The sequence below is a fragment of the Cuculus canorus genome, chromosome 12, assembly GCF_017976375.1.
Source record: "Cuculus canorus isolate bCucCan1 chromosome 12, bCucCan1.pri, whole genome shotgun sequence".
NCBI classification, from domain to species: Eukaryota; Metazoa; Chordata; class Aves; order Cuculiformes; family Cuculidae; genus Cuculus; species Cuculus canorus.
Window position 1 is genome coordinate 2,848,868 of NC_071412.1, and position 16,844 is coordinate 2,865,711.

Sequence of the window (16,844 nt, forward strand, 5' to 3'; positions counted from 1 at the left end):
ATATATTGTTGGAAAAATTGAATAGGTGAGGAGATGCTATATTATTTCATTAGGAAAAAAAAATAAAAGAAACTACTTATCCAGTAACAACTAGAGCTGAAATCTGTATTTTTTTACTAATTCCTATAAGAATTGATTTTTTATTGTCACCCAGTTACTGGTTGAAAAAAAAAATAATGAGAGAGGGATAAATAATGTTGCTCAAACGTGATCCAATAATTCAGTCTTAAATGGTTAAAACATGCCCTACCACACATTTAGGGAAACTGGGGAAAAAAAGAAAAAGAAAGCCCTCTCTGGGCTATCTGGCCAGAGAGGACATTGAGAAGAAAAGCAGCGTATAAGGACAGAAGAATTAATTAAAGACAGTTTGAGGTTATGTCTTCCTGTTTTAAATCCTCCGAAGTTTTACAGAAGCATATGCTTCAGAGCTGTGCAGTAAACGTTGTGTGGGATTTTATGGGAAAGTATTTTATTTCTTGCAGCAGAACCCACTGAGACAAATTTAACTAGTTAGGTGTTTTATTATATATACTACACAGAAAACATGGACAGATTCTGATATAAATCACAACTAAGATCAAGACGATGCTTTAAAGTTGAGTGAATGTTTCATTGCACTAATGAAACAAAAATGGGATGTCCTTTGAGAGCATAATTTGTTACATGCCATTGTACTTTAGTTGGGAAAAGTAGGATAGTCCCTCTGGGTGAATAAAACTTGAAGGTATATTGGGAAAAAAAATCACTGGAAATTTCAGTTTTCATGTCTGGAGTAATGCTGTCCTCATAGATGGGAGGATGGAGGAAAATGGATTTTCAGGAGTATTTTTAATTTAAAATAAATAAAAACCTGAAAAGAAATTTCACACTTAGAGATGAAAGAAACGTTCTTTAGTAGCAATTCACTTAGCAAGTGGAATGAATTTTGTTTGCATGTGACTTCACAGAGTGCAAAAGCTCAGGCTCCCCCGGGCGCAAGGGTTAGTATTCCTGCAAACTGAGTTCCACCTCCCATGTGCTGCACCGGTCACTTTAGAATAATAATGTGTTTCTCCAGGTTAATTTCTTAATCTCTCTTTTAAAATTAAAATGTAATGAAAACCGGGCCAGTGTAATATTTAATCATCAGAAGATAACAACCAGCGCTTCTCAATTAAATGACAACTACATATATCAGCGCGGGTTTTTTTAAATGACACTAAAAATTATGAAATGACCAGCGACTGATGTCTTCTGTCAGTGAGATGAATTAGTGGTTTATATGGCCTGAGAAATGGTCTGGAAAAAAATAGGGTTCAATTCAATAAGGACAAGAGCAAGGATCTAGAGTCAAGGTGGGATTAATCTTGTGCAAGGAGGTGGGATGGGGAAGAAATAGCAAGGTAGCAGTTCCTCAGAAAAGCATCTGGATCACAAGCTGAGCACGAGGCAACAGCGTTCACGCTGTGGCAACAAAGGCAAACACCGAACCAGGCTCTGAAAACAGGAGTATCACCTATAAAACCTGTGAAACAATGATTGTGCTCTACTCGGCACTGGTGCCACCAAGGCCACGTCCCCAGCCTGTCAGACACCCTTCGGGCTGGCGTTCTGCTCCGCGGAGAGCACTCCCACCCAATGGGGAATTTCATTAGCTCTCTTGATCTGTTTCCAAGTGACTGTGGTGAGCGCTGCTAATACTTCACTCGCCCTTTCACAAATGTTTTCTGCATTTCTTAGATTATTAATTAGTGAAATAATTTTGTCCTTGAAGGCTGCCATCCAAATGTGTGGGAAAAGCTAAGTTAGGGTAGTCATCCTCAACCTGGAAAAGAGATGCTTCAAAGGTAAAACAGAGGACCGTTCAGTCGCAAGCGCCATGGAGAGAGCGTGCAGGGCTCGTAAACGCGCCTTATGTCATACCAGAATAAGTTTCGCTTAGGGCGAATAGGGACACGCACGAACATATGAAAGGAGATGCCTACCTATGTGATAAAACAGCGGAGCTTGCCATGATAAGGCAAGGTAGGGTGTGGGATTCTACATTCCACCTGGGAAAGGTGGAGAAGTTTGTGGAGCAGAAATCTACTATGAGTTATTAAAGGGAAAAAAAAAAGAAAACTGTTTTGGAATTTCCTGAATTTCAAATTGGATTTTAGGAGAAATTTCTGGTTAAATATGCTTGTGTGGTTGTTGGACTCTTACACTGATGATATTTGGTCTCAGCAAGGACCAGGTGTTCTTACGCTTTTTATGATATCCCTGAAATGTGCTTTTTAAAATAGTAGTCAAAGCATTTCTTGTGCAGCTCTCCATCAAGATTCTTAGGTGTAATATGGTAAGTGCCTGTAGATCCTGTCCATCTCAGAAGTGGCATTAAAGCATTATTGTTTCATCCATTTGCAAAAAAAAAAAAAAAAAAGGAAAAAAGAAAAAGAAAAGTCAGGATTTTGTTTTCCTTTCATTTAGACTCAGGTTGCTTTTTGTTCTGTATTGTACCTTTAATATATTTATCACCAGTAGCCTATCTTGCCTAATATTTTTTGATTGAAAAATATTTTTTGTTGTCTTATCTGCTTGTTTTGAATGACAAATAAGTTATTTTCTCTACAGACAAACTGCCAAACTGCCTTTAAAGTTACTAATCCGCGTTATCAATAACAAAGGCATCTTATCAGAAAATGCTAACTGGTTATTCACCCGTGTTAGGCAAACTCTTCTCCAATGTCTCTGCTCTCTGAAAATCGGTGTGCAAAACAGGATTTTTAGAATTTAGTGTACAATATTTCTAGAGTGGAACAAGGCTTTTCGGAGTTTAATCATAACATGTGGAAATAAATGATAGTGATAATTAGTTATTGTAATTAGTAGTTAGTGTATATTCACAAAGAACAGATTATCGTTTAATGTTTTCTTCACACAAAGACTCTTCTTCCATGGACTGATCATGGATCAGTGTGTGATCTCTTTGGAAATCATTTGGTTTTATGTTGTTGAATTTGAAATATTTTGAAGCTAATCACATAAATGTTTCACTGAATACTATGTTATGACATCCTTTTGCTGTTCTAAATCCCATACCTATTTTTTTAATGTCTTTTTCCGTTTCAATAATGTAAGAGAATGGGTATCAAGTTCAGTAAACAATGCTTAAGAGCTTATTAAGATATATCAGAAAATATTACCACAATTCTCAAGATTGATCCTGAACAATGAAGATTTATGTCATTTTTATATACTAAGTTCAAGGTCATTTGCCTCAATGAAATCTGTCCTTTTACCTTACTTCCTTGCTAACAAAGGTAATTTCTACTGTCCCTGTAATAATTGAAACCACATTGCTCTGAATAGAAGGAAAATATTATCAGAAACTGTCGTTTCTTAACTTTTCTCCGATTTGTAGACTTGGGGCTCATTTACACTCCAGACTTTTGTATCACTTTGGCTACACAAACTGGCTTTCAAATGAAAGCAAAAGTAATGTTAAGGTCCCTTTAAACCCAAAGTAGGACAGAGTAATCTCAGAATGAATAAAGATCCCACTGTTTATGTTTAAATAACTTAAATTCCATCAGCATCCTAGGTATAAGCAATGAAGAACAGTCTTTCCCTTACTGACATTTGAACATAAAATCCTGTTCTCCCAAGGGAGAATACAGTAACAGAGGTGTCAGTGTTAAGATGTTTTTTTAATATTTTTTCATGATTACATAATGCCATTTTTCACTTTCCCTCCCTATTTGGGCCAGACTGTTCTTACCTTATTTTTAACTTTTCAATTCCCTTTGTTCTTTTGTGATATTTTTAAGGAACCTTTCTCTTCAAATTGAGCACATAAGATGTGATGTTTTAAAAAAGAAAAACCTGAAGGTCTCTGCCTTAGGACCCTTTCTTGCTCAGTGCGTACACTCATTGTGTAACTTCGTAAACTAGGATATTGTGAAGTTTATTTACGTGAGCGTTGCCCCGTGAGGTACGTGTGCTTCTGCGTAAGTCACAAGGCTCAGGTACAGATCCCTCACTCACACGTATGACAGGTCCTAGCTGGTCTCCTGGTTTTCTGAAATATGCACTTCCTACCCTTCTCTCCTTCCTGCTGAACCTCATTCTTCAACAGCTCATTTTATACAAGTGTCTAGAGGTCTGCTACTTTGTCCCTGAAGACCCTTCACATCCATGCTTTCCACACTCTGTTCCTTACGGCTCCTTGCCACCGACGATTAGTGTGAGTGTTTCATCATTGGATTTTGCCGTTTGTCAGCCACATCAGCTCTGCCTGTGATCCCTGTTTTCTCATTTTTGTCTTTCTTGGCTTCAGGTGACTCCATCCTCTCGTGAATCCCCCCAGATCTCTCCAGTTTCTACTCAAGCATATCAAATGGAGATCCTCCTGCTTTGTCCAAGGGCCTTGCTGGCCTGGGTCGTCTCGTTTCTTGTTCACTTCACACCTTCCTTCTGATGTATATCGTCTGTTTATGGACCTGCCTTTGGCTGTCTTTTATTCATTATATTCTGAGGTGCTTCTCAGCTGAATCTGGTGCCTTCCCTAACAGCACCGCTCAGCTCTGCTTTGTCGTAAAATTAAGCAGGTTAGTTTGAGTTATATAACCTATGCTGACGTGGTCTGGGACAGAGGGAGAGAACTTGAACAGGTTTGTCCTCAGCCCATTCAAGAGCAGTTACAGGCGATGCGTTCACAGGACCAAGCGTCAGTCCCAGTTAGAAGCTGCCATTGCCGTGCTTGGTCCTGGGGATGCATCTCCCCACCTGGGTTCACCGTGAGAGTTTTTTGCTGGGTGAAAATGCGCCATCCGCTTTGAAATGCTGATTCTGAATTTTTGGTCACTGTTACCCTTTTTAGAAAGAATAGCGCTTGTGATTTCTCTCTCTCTCTGTAGATACATAGCCATACTTTTTGTTTTCTCCCTTCTATTGCAGTGTACACTGTTGGAAATGTTCCTATTGCACTACTTCGGAGTAGTTCTGACTTCTAAATTCATGCAGGTGTAATGATCCAATCTATCACTCAGTGGAGCCGACTGCTTAGTGGGAAGAACTCTTCTGGAAAAAATGCCCAAATATATTTGGCACAAAACAATTTTTTTTTTTGAAAATAACAATGTGCACACTTGTATTTTCCAATTCTTCTTTTTTGAAGTGAGAATCTGGGCCTTCAGTTAGTGTATTTGAAAAGTGTTTAAGTGTAAAAATCAGAGACAAGTACAGATCTCTTTGAAGACATTTCCTCCTGCACATATCATAGCATTTTCACGTGTGAACAAGAACATTTGTTATTTATTATAAGTTATCCTTCAGTGTCAGCTCACCTCATGCAGATTATTGTGTCAACACAATGGCGAAGACAAATATTAAAAGTCCTCTTCCTGTGGATAAGTTGGCTGTTGATACAAGTCCACTGGATTTTCCTGTTCAGAAATTTTACAAGTATTCCAGCGCTCCCTGGGCAGGGTTTTATTTACTGGTTAACTGCCATCCAGGGCAGATTTTTTAGCAAAATTAACCAAGTTTGGGGTTTTTTTCCTGTGAAATGCATGATTGTAGTATCACAGATTTTATTATTTATTATATTTAAATATTACATTTTCAGGTATCTAATTCCATAATTGCATTGAAGCCCTGATTGCTTCCAATGGACTCTGTGTAGATGCAGGAGTCAAGAATGATGGAACCTTTTGGTGACCTGGGATCAATAGCTGCAAACCAATGCAAAGCGCAGAGCACTGGAGTGGAATATGTGTCTTTTGAGCTCTTCCTGCCTGAATAATGCCCTGAGGCCTTGTTGAGTCACTCATCGTTTTGGAAAATTTAAATGGGTGTTTAAATTAAGTATGTCTTCAGCAAATATGCATTTGGTTAGAAAAGGCTAGAAGGGAACAAATTTCTTGTTTTGAAAACAGGACAAAAACTACACTGAGATTGTGTATAGCCATCGGTATCCCATCCACGTGGGAGTTGAGAGCCTTGCTTAGTCTTCTAGATATTAGGAAAAAATAAATATTTTCTAATTAGCACTATTATCTTAAGAAAATCAGTCAGCTGAGTGTTTTAGTGGTGCTGAAAAAATGAGATCTAGTCTTTACTGTGCTCTTCTATACTATATTGTTTAATAATTGTACTTTTTCTTCAAGCTATACTCGTGGCTGTGTACGAAGATATGGACCAGAAGAGAGGGAAATGGACAGTGACAAGGGAAATCTGTTCAGGAAAACTTATGTGGGATTTGTTCAAAAGCCAAGTGAATTAGAAAGTCAAGTACAGACAAATAGTTGTTTCCATGAAAATATTTACCTGCTCTGAAATGAAAATGGGTTTTGCAATTAAGTAAAAGAGGAAATTGAATTTAATAATCTCTAAACTGCAACTCAGTCTGGGTTTTACTGCACCTTGGTTTATCACTAATTTTATTTTGCATTCCAGCTTGTTACATACAACATATTTTCATCTTAAAATGAACACAGTTTCTCTCCCTGGTGAATGACTCCGGTAATTACAAGCCTGCCTAATTGATCTTTCCTGTTGTTTACTGGCTTCTTCAGTAAAACAGACAAACACTTGTTATGGCTTCTAAATTATTTTATTATTTTAGGATTCTATAAGGGAAAAAAATGGGGTTTTTTACTTCAAAGGGATCACATTTAAGCCAATGCCTCAAACTTGTCCCTTAATGTATTCCTGTCTATAGATTTTTTCAACTGTGCTATGATTGCATGTAAATACTTTGAGTTTCTGTTTTATTTCAGTCTGATATTTGTGTTTGCAAATTATGTCTTCAGCATTGAAAGCTCTGCAGAAAATTGGGAAATGTTTGTTTCTGAATAAATTACATTTCTCCCTCCTCCTGTTTTTATTCTTTATGGCTGCAGTCAGTGTGCCGAAGCATGACAAGAGCTCAAACTCGGCAAACTTCCAAGATGTGGAGGATATGCCTGACAGATGTGTCTTGGAAGAGTCGGAGAGTCCAGGTGAGAGGCATTTAAAGACAGTCACCAAGTATCAAGTGATAAATCTGACACAGCTTTTGGGTCTGTAAAAAAAAAAGCACATTGTAATGCTGTTTCCTTTTTAGCAGCTGCAATGTCAAATTAATGGTCACCTCCAGGGGTCACAGTGTGGAGCTGTTATCCTTCCCTCTTTCATCAAGAATTCAGGTCTTAGAAAGGATAAAGGCTTTGTGACCAAAAAGAAAGCTGACACTACTAGTTCATTATAATTAGTTTTGGACTACACTGCTTACTTAATATATGTACAACGTCTGACCCTTTGAAGGTAGCTTGAGATTATGAAAAATTAGAAGGACTGTATATACTGTAGTTGAATGTTGCGGTGGACACTCAAACACCATATCTCTGGAGGAAAGAAAATCGGTGATGTTAAATAGCTTGATTCTTTTCTTTAAATCAGCTCACAATCATGATTTCATTTTAATGGCCTTTAACATTGATTCAGCTAAATACAGGAACATCCATAAAGTGCATCCTTTTCAGTGACTAGAAGATTTATCTTCATGTAGTTTCATTATCTTTCTCGTTAGGGAACATCTATGAAATTTATTAAATGAATCCCAAAGAGAAACAATTAAGTATAAAGTGTAGCAAGTCACAGCTGATTAAAAATATCCTGTGCAACTAAATATTATCTTTTAAGCAAACTGTGAGCTTGACCCACATATACCATATACATAACCTGCACGTAGTCCTCATTAGTGAAGGAGTTAAACATCTTTTTTCACTTGCTGTTTTCTTTCCCTGCTTTATCTGGTTTCTGTGTACCCTCTTGCATCTTTGTGTGCTGATCCGTGTATCATATTTTTGATTCATCGTCTCTGCGGCCTGTCAGCTTAGTTAAGAGATTTCCAAATCTCGCAGCCTGTGCTGACAGGGGGCAGCTGCCAACAGTCCCCTGATCCTTCCCAAAGGAACGCTGCTGAGATTTAATTTTCAGTCAAAGGGTGCAGTCTGAAATCCATGTCAGGTCCCCTAAGTCATCTCAGAACCCAGATAGGACCCATGTCTGGGGGATTATATTGCAGCACACTCTACTCCTCCAAGATTCCTTGGGAGTTCAACTGCTGTCGTATACCCGATTTGAACTACATTCCCTTCTCATCTTTTCCATGGAAATAAGCAACAGTATATGTTAGAACAATTGAAACCGATTAATTGTAAATCCATATTCATTTTAAAGCCACATAGACTCAGACTCAATGCTGTACTGCAGTAGCCAGCATGAGATTTAGAAAGAAATAGATAATCTACTTGAGAAGGAGCCAAGTATAATTCCTTATCACACCTACAGTCTGTGGTGCATGGCATATCCTTCAGAAACTGTCTGTAGACCCTTTGACAATGATTATAGGCAAAAATGTGGATTGTCCCAAGTTCTGATCTGTTCTGAAGTGAGAAAGAATTAAAACAAGGTGGCACTGAAGTGTTCAGGTGAGAATTGGCGTACCTTAAAGATAACATTAATTTTTACCTTAAATTGATTCTGGGTGGCAAAGTGTGCAAATTTGGATGAGAACTTGTGAATAACCAGTTCTGCACTCTGCATATCTGTAAGAAGTAATGGAAAGAATAAAAGCCTGTCAGGAGGTGAATATTGACTGGCAAAAATACATGTTGATAAAGCATCTAAACTTAAAAACTGTGTTCCATTCGGTCCATCTGACATCATTAAACTGGTAATAAACAATGAATTACTCTGGCTTTTGTTTCTGTCCATTCCTGCATTTTAAGACATCTTGTCTTATAGGTCTGAAAACCTCAGGAGATTTCACTACTGGTCTCACTGCTTTCCACTGAGAATTTGTGGCTTGGTTGTCATGGAGACATCGTATTTCTCCAAGAATTGCTCATATTGATCCGTGGACAGGCGTAAATGGCCAGGCGAATGTGAGGAGTAAAGGGGGTTGGGCAGTACTATAAAATGACCAGAGGTTATGGGTTGGAAATAAGCTCATAGCAAACACTTAGGTAAAGAGAAAGAAACAGTTTCATTTTGTTTCAGGATTTCGTTTTTGCACTTTATGCCATTGTCTTCTTTCACTATAGACTGAAAGAAACTTGTTAGTCACTTGTCATGTCAGATCTTTGGTGCTTGTCCTGACACAGCTGTCAGCCTTCCAGCTCTGTGCAGTTCAGGGACACACAACAAAGAGCTAGGAACATGAATTATTTATTGCTCCTTGTGCGGATGAAATTCTGTGATAAGAAATTAAGACACTTCTGACAGAAGTGCTTGTTTGAAAGGAAAGATTTGGTAACACAATACATTTACTTAAAACTTACCACTTATTTTAGTAGCAAACATTGAAACAATAATATGACAATCGGTTGGCTATGATTTTCCCTAGTATTTCTCCAGTGCTTTAACTTCGAATCATATCTTAGACTCTAAGAGTGTCTGGGAGGTCAGCAGTTGGTTTGGTGAAACCTGTGACTTTACAGTCTCTCTCACACATATTCAAAGTCTGGGCAGACTTAAAAACTTCATTTATAAGTATTTATTAAGGAGCCTATAAATGGGTTTTGCAGTCTTTTGCACCTCACCTATGATATGTTGTCATGTGCAAAAGCGATGTTAAGAAATATATTGATTTTATTATGTCTTCTGATGAAGAGAAGGTGAAAATATGACGATATACCTGCAAGGAATTCCGACTGTTCCTAAAAAAAGGGTTCTTTATTACAACTTCTAGAATCAGGAAGGCTGTAGAGCAGCCGTTAACAGATATATCTCTGTGTTGTGTTTTCTAACGGTGAAAGGTGCAGTCTCTAACCTTGACATTAGACGGAACATTATTTTCAAAGTCATCTTAATTTTCTAAAATCACATAAAGCTTACTCTGCTTATTTGACTTTCACGTTTTTGATGTGTCTGCACACGTTTTCACTGCTCTGGATGTGGGCCTCCAGCAATTGTAGAAAAAGGCATATACTCAGATGAATAGCAGGAATCCATTTGACTACCCAAGACACCAATCTGAGATTTACCTGTGATTTCTTGTGTTCAATGTGTGATCTGAACTACTTTCAGATAGGTAATGAAACCCCTCAACCTGCACTTTTCTCTTGGATAATTCACAGTAAACACTTTTCACATGTGATGGACACAGGTAAATATCAGACTGCAGTTTCTTGTCTAAGTGGAATGGATTTTAGTTGCTCCCTTCATGTGCCTACAAGCTGCCATTATCTGTGACAGTGGCTCATGTCTATTTTAGCCCACACACAGAGGAGATGCTGGGCTTCTCTCCCTGATGCCTAATAGTAGGTTTATCACTGCCATTTTCCCCACATGCTGAGGACTACCTCTGTTTGACATGCAAAGCTGTGGCTTTTCAAACTTGTCTCCGCTCCGGCCTTGAATGTAATAATCAGATAAGAATTACAACGGCTTTTTATAGAATTTGACTTTTAATCATATCAAACCCCCATAAAGAATTCACTATCACTTAGAGTACCCAGCGGTGTTTTCCATTTGATCAGACAAATATTTCACATTTACAGAAACTGAGAAAGAAGCTGAAACTGAGTGAACATGGATGTATAAGTTAGATTTCTAGGTCTGAGCTATTCACCCAAGTTTTCTTGTACAAACAATGGTGGAAAAATCACACCTTCAAAGGCGAATTTTCCTTTGTCTAAAGGGAATCGCTTGTGATGGTTTTAAAGAGGATTGAAAATGCTCTGAATTTTGTCAGTCAAAATCTAAGAGAATTGTAGCAGGACTTGACACAACTTGTCTTAGCTTTCATATGTGGTGCAATCCCACAAAGGGTTCTGCAAGTATTGCTTTTGTGAGAAAAAGGAATAGATTTGAGCTGAGGTCACAAGAAACAATGTAGACAGAGGTGCCCCTCGCCTCTTATTTCCCCCGGCTGAAATATTGCAGTAGAGTAGGCAAGAGATTGTTACTTCACTTGGTAATTGAGGGAAACTGAGAATTCCTAATGGAAGATGGAGTTGGAAGCTGTAGACAGAAATTATGGATTTTTTTCTATCTTTTGGATGAAAAACCGTGTAAATGGTAAGAACCGCGTATGCTTATGGCCTTCAGCAGCCAGCCAGTCTCTGCCTGGGTCAGCCGGTCCCTTCTGCAGCTCACAATCTCTGCCATCCCTTCATTCCAAAAGCATTGCCCATACTAAATTCTTCCCTCCTCATTTGTTGACCTTTGAGAACAGAATATAATTCTGGGTGTATAATAGAAAATCCAGGCAGTTTTCAGAGTCTTGCTTAGTTGCTTGTCCTGGATAGACCTTTGTATATAGACTGGAAAGATCTTAGAAACATAGAATAGTTTGAGTTGGAAGGGACCTTAAAGCCCATCCAGTCCAACCCCTGCCATGGGCAGGGACACCTCCCACTGGCTCAGGCTGCCCAAGGCTCATCCAACCTGGCCTGGAACACCTCCAGGGATGGGGCATCCCAGACTATCCCTGAAATACAGTATGTGCGAGACAGAACTGCAGCAAATAGAAATGTCAATGTAGCAAGAACAACAGATTCTTATTAGCCACAGTGTGCTTAAAAATATAGCACAGAAATTGTCGCTATCTTGTTATCAGGCAGGTTAGAATTACTCTATCAAATATTACCAGCTCCAAGTTCTGTCCACTGGAGAGTATGTTATTTAAATCAGCACTACATCACGTCTGGCTATTGATCAGTACACAGGCAGAATGTAAATGTAGATATTCAGTAAATATCCAGCGATGAAGCATCCTAGAAAGGCATAATGTTTTTTTCTCTTATTTACATCATCATGAAAAGTCAGTAGCAGTAAATGAGGAGAAACTCAGGAATGGAGTGCTGGAGGTTGTTGGTGAAGATGCACGAAGCAGGAAGAGGAGGCAGTGTAGGGGCAGCCCAGCGATCACAGGCACTGATAGCCCATACTTGCTCAGCGACTAGGTATGGAGTGCTAGTACCTAGGAATTATTCCAGAAAAAAATCTGGAATTTCCAATGTAGGCATAGGTGAACCTGTAAGAATTTCACTGCCGTAGATGTAGTGTCGCATCCTGTCAGCATTCTGGGTTACTGGTGTTGTGACTCATAGATTTTGTTTGGTTTGAACAAATTTGTAAATTCAAACTATAAACCCAGAAGACTACATAGTGGACATCAAGAAAATGTGTATATCTCTGTGTCTGTGACACAGACAGAAAGATGATAGATAATATTATAAATTTACAAGGTATCCATTACACAGGGAAAAAACAGTACGTGCTGCTTTCTCGACGCTCACGTACTCGACTCATGAAAGATGTATCTGTTTAAGCAGTGTTTCTAATACAAGTGATATTTAAAACTAGGGTTGTTTTACCCTATATCACCATATATCAAATAAGAAGAAATCATGCAGCTACAATGTGATAATTGAGAGTTCTTTTCTGTGGAATTCTACTGAGCCATGACAGAACTAAATTGCAATGTCTTAATAGTGTAACTTCCTATTACTTCTGTTTACAACTCTTGTGGATTAGTTCCGCTGAAAGAAAAAAACCATATAATTTGAAAATTATGTTTGCAGAGGAAACATAAACAGTCTGTTAATTTAAAATAGAAATTATGTTTCTGATGATCCACTGCAATTTTTTCCTTTAAGACAAAAAAGGAATTATAAGGCTGTTCGGAAGAGAAGTTTTGAGGAACATCATACATTCTCTGGTTTGGGTTCCATGTTGCCTCTTGTGGTATAAAAGTTATAATATAAACAGTCTTCTGGAGGTAAATTTGTGATATTTTTTGCACTGGCAGGTTGATGCTGGAAGTTTTCATTCCATTACAAAGATCAGAGAGATTATTGCTCTATAAAAAGATTGGAAAATATCTGATTTCTTAAAAATGGAATCTTGCCTAAACTGTAGAATCATTAAGCCAAAGGAATACGTCTGTTTTCCAGATGACATGAAGCCACATCCCTGGATATCTAAGGTGTGCTCCTGCAAGGTGTGCTAGAAAACCTGCTTAGCCAAAAGAATCAGAAGATGCCCAAAGAACAGCCAAGGAACGGGACATAGGTGCCGTGGACGTGCAGTGGCTTGTTGTATTTATTATTGTGTACCTTTAAGAGTTCTTTTTCCGAAGAAATACCTTCTATTAGTTTCTTTATGCTGATATATTGCCTTCAATTCACACTTCCATCACTGAGAGATTTACATTTATTCTGTTAAATTTAGATAGTCTTAACAGAGAGAAATATCAAATCTTTAATTTTAAATGTTTTGCATTATTCAATGTAGTGATCCCAGATCTTACAACTTTGACATAAATAAAACATTTGCATCAATTTTAATATTCTTTTACGTACATCAAATTAAAATTTATCTCTTCCTGCTTTTGACTTCTATTGCTGATAACATTTTAACACTGAGCAAAACCAAATGCATTTGAAATAATGAGAAAAATTGTTTGCATTTAAAGGAAAAATGCCCATTTTTAATTCAGCATGGAATATTTAGAAACAAGTAAAATACAAGGATTGTTCTCTGCACAGGGGAGCATGAGAAATTCATTATAAATCTGGTCATGTCTAGGATGTTAATTTGCATTTTCTCTAGATGCTGCCATCCCCATGATCTGTAGAAATGTACTGACATAAAGTTGGAGAAACTCATTGGAGCCCTCAACTGAAATTCTACACATAATTGAATTTTTCTTTGTGCTCATTAGGAAAATGCAGCTATATATTTTTGTCTTTAAAAAAAAAATATATATATATAATTTTGTTTGGAGAATATTTGCAATTTATTAGACTCATTTATCCCCTGACCTACTGGGGCATTTGTGCCGGTTTGACAAAGAACGGCCACGCCGAGCAGCAAGCTCACTTTCCCAATAGCTGGAATGCTAATAAAGTAAAAGGGTCCTGAGGATGTACTTGTCTGCATCTGTGTCTTATGGTGGAAACCATGGTCTGATGTTATCCTCCCTAATTGCATGTTAACCACAAGCTGCCTTAACTAGGAGTGCGGAAAGATTCTCTGGCAGTGAATCTCCTTCTTGCTTGGGGCGAAATGTCATGACTGGGTTGTGACCAGCCCAGGTTTCTGTTGCCATGCTACGGATGGCTGAGATTTGGTTAAACATGAAACAGACATGAAACCTTATTTCTTCTTTATCTATATCCCATGAGTCCATATATCTAAGTGCAGCAAGGTCTTCAGAAACGTTGAGTGGAAGTGCCTTCTGAGAAGTGGTATTTCAGTTTTTATTTAACTAAAGAATATATCATTAGTGTAGACTGCAATCCAAAAGAGAGAAAGGTATTTAAAGCTATTTCTTCTGCAGTTGTAAATCCAATGCAGAGAAATAACATCTTGTAACAGCAAAGTCTCTGATTTTTACACATATGGTATTTTTCAGTAACAACTTTCCTTATTCTTAGAAGGCATTTTCCTATGTTAAACGTACCTTTGTTTATATAAATTCATATTTGACTTATGGGGACTAAACAGTCTGGGTGTTGAGTGTTACGGCTTCATTCTGTCACTTATTGTGCTGGATGTCTGAAATAATTTAACTGACTTATTTCTATTTGTTCACTGTAAGAGAGCAGAAAATGTCTTCTGCTGGCAGGTATCCTCCTCTGAACTTCTATGGTTAAATCAGAGTTGCAGACATCGAGAAGATAAAAATAAAATTGCAAATATAAATACAGGAACTTAGTAACACTGCGGGAACATTGCAGACAGAAAAACAAATGGCAAATAAAGGATGGACCTTGCTGTCTCCTTTGCCACACATCCTCATCAACAGTCACTCTGCTTTGCTGCAGAAATCTTCCACTGGCATTGAAAAGTCCGTTTCCCTTCTGCACAAATGTTACTGCTTTGCATCAGCATCTGCTTGCCTGGTTTCCTTAGAACTATTTCTACTAGAGATTTTAAAAACTGCTGGTTTGAGGTCTCATAACGCAAGGAACTGGCGTTGTCCGTAACACCCTCTACTGCTCTGGTAGCAATTACCTTTGTGCAACACAGTATTTGATTGCTTGTCTTTAATTGTGCTAAGCAGTGCCCATCAGCAGCTGCCAGTACAGACAGCCCTTTGGAATGGATTGTGCGGTGATGATTGGTGTTTGGCACATGCTTGTGTGTGCTTCGTGCTAATTATAATTACAGGATCAGTAAGGTAAGGCAGGAACTTTTTTATCAGATACATTTATTTACCAGTAAAGCAAATATATTTCCCATGTGGTCTTTCAAACAACCAACTTTACAGTACATGCTCAAGGTGAGCTCTTGCTTAGAACGATCCTGTTGTATCAAAGTGACAATATTACAGCTATACACAGAAATATGCATTAACCTCCTGCAATTGTTTCTTGTAAGCCATAACTGAAGAAACATCTCTGTACTACTGCAGTCTGATGTACCACTGTATTCGTGCTTATGGAGATGGGTTTTACAAAGAAGTTGCAAGGTAATTTTCTGTTGTGTTACAATGAAGGAATCCTGCCAAAAGAGTAATATGCTGATAATTAGTCATCTAAGTTTTAGATATGGGGTAAAAACTTAGTTGATATCTAAACTGCTTAAGGAGTGAGGTTGGGTTTTTTGTCTGTTCGGGGGTTTTTTAATCCAGAAATCACAGGGGTGAGGTTGGGGTTTGGTTTTTTGGTGTTTTATTATCCAGAAATCACAGGGTCCGATAAACTGTATGGCTCAAGTTGTGGTTTCATAGTCAGGGCAGTTTCTCCCCAGTCCAGGCATATGCTTGTATGTCTCCTCATTTATGATTGCATTGGTTCTTCTATGACCGGGACACGTCAAGCCAAGCGCTGGCCTCAATGCAAACGCAGGGGAGGAACAAGCAAGCCAGGCTAGGAACAAAGCAGAGATACCACGTAAATGTGGGATAACCCACACATACATCAACATTCCCTCAGCACGATATTGGAGTTTTAGGGTGCTATATGCAGAGGTCTCTCTTGAAATTTTCTGCTTTCAAGTCCTGTAGGCATTTTTTTTTACATTATGTGCATAATCCAATATGTTATTAAAAAAAATTAAAGGAACTTGTCATTTAGTACAAGCCCAAAACAAAACTCACTGACATCTCTTTGATTTGAGGGATTTAGAATTTTCCAAATGATACATACTTGCTACATGGTCACTGACCTAGATTCCTGCCCAGAAACATCCAAAAACTTTAAAGTGATCATTTATGGCTCCAAATTCAAACGTTATATTTTGAAATCTTTTGTGCTATTTATGTATTTCAAATTTGCTCATTGAAATCAATTGCTTCTATTTTGGATTATGTTTTGTTGAGCAATGCTCTTCTCCAATCCAATAAAAGTCATTGTGTCAATACTGAATAGCATTGCATGCACCTTCTTGATGGGGGACCTGTGAAGACAAAGCCCTGCTTCACACAAGAGATATTCCCGCTGAATTGTGTAGACCATTCTTCTTGCATGAGAAAAGGATGCAGAGGAATTTCAAGAGCTGGTCCTCTCTTCCCTTTCTCACAGGATACGCAGTCTAAACTGCAAAGCAAAGCTCATAGAATTACTACTAGAGTTTGAGTTGGACTGTAATTTGAATTCATAAGTCCTTGAAGTGAAGATCTTGGTTTTGAAGAAGTAATAATGAACGTGGATGCAACATAAAATTCATGCAATAACCCAAGATTGTCTTATGGGAGACATATGGGAAGTTTGTTTCTTGAATGACACCTGCTGGAAAGTCTAAAGTGTGTCCGAGAGCTGTGCTGCAGGACAGAGGTACGATCACATCAAGGCTGCCTTCCCTGTCTTCTGATGAGTCTGAGTGACTTGGATGTGGTGTGACGCGTAAGTACAACGGTAGCTGTCAAGGTGAAGCTGTGG

At 38.2% G+C, this 16,844-nt stretch overlaps 1 protein-coding gene across 5 annotated transcripts in view; it reads left to right on the plus strand.

Annotated features, from left to right (window-relative positions):
- The window catches only part of WDR72 (WD repeat domain 72), a 129,925-nt gene extending 113,617 nt beyond the window's left edge, over positions 1-16,308 (plus strand). For 3 of the 5 annotated variants that reach the window (XM_054078127.1, XM_054078128.1, XM_054078130.1), the window contains 2 exons: positions 6,867-6,965; positions 12,912-16,308. In XM_054078127.1, the coding sequence (XP_053934102.1) occupies positions 6,867-6,965; positions 12,912-12,967 (155 nt within the window). In that variant the 3' untranslated portion in view covers positions 12,968-16,308. The other 2 variants (XR_008451933.1, XM_054078129.1) reach the window with 2 other exon arrangements.
- Positions 16,309-16,844: the final 536 nt, after the last annotated feature.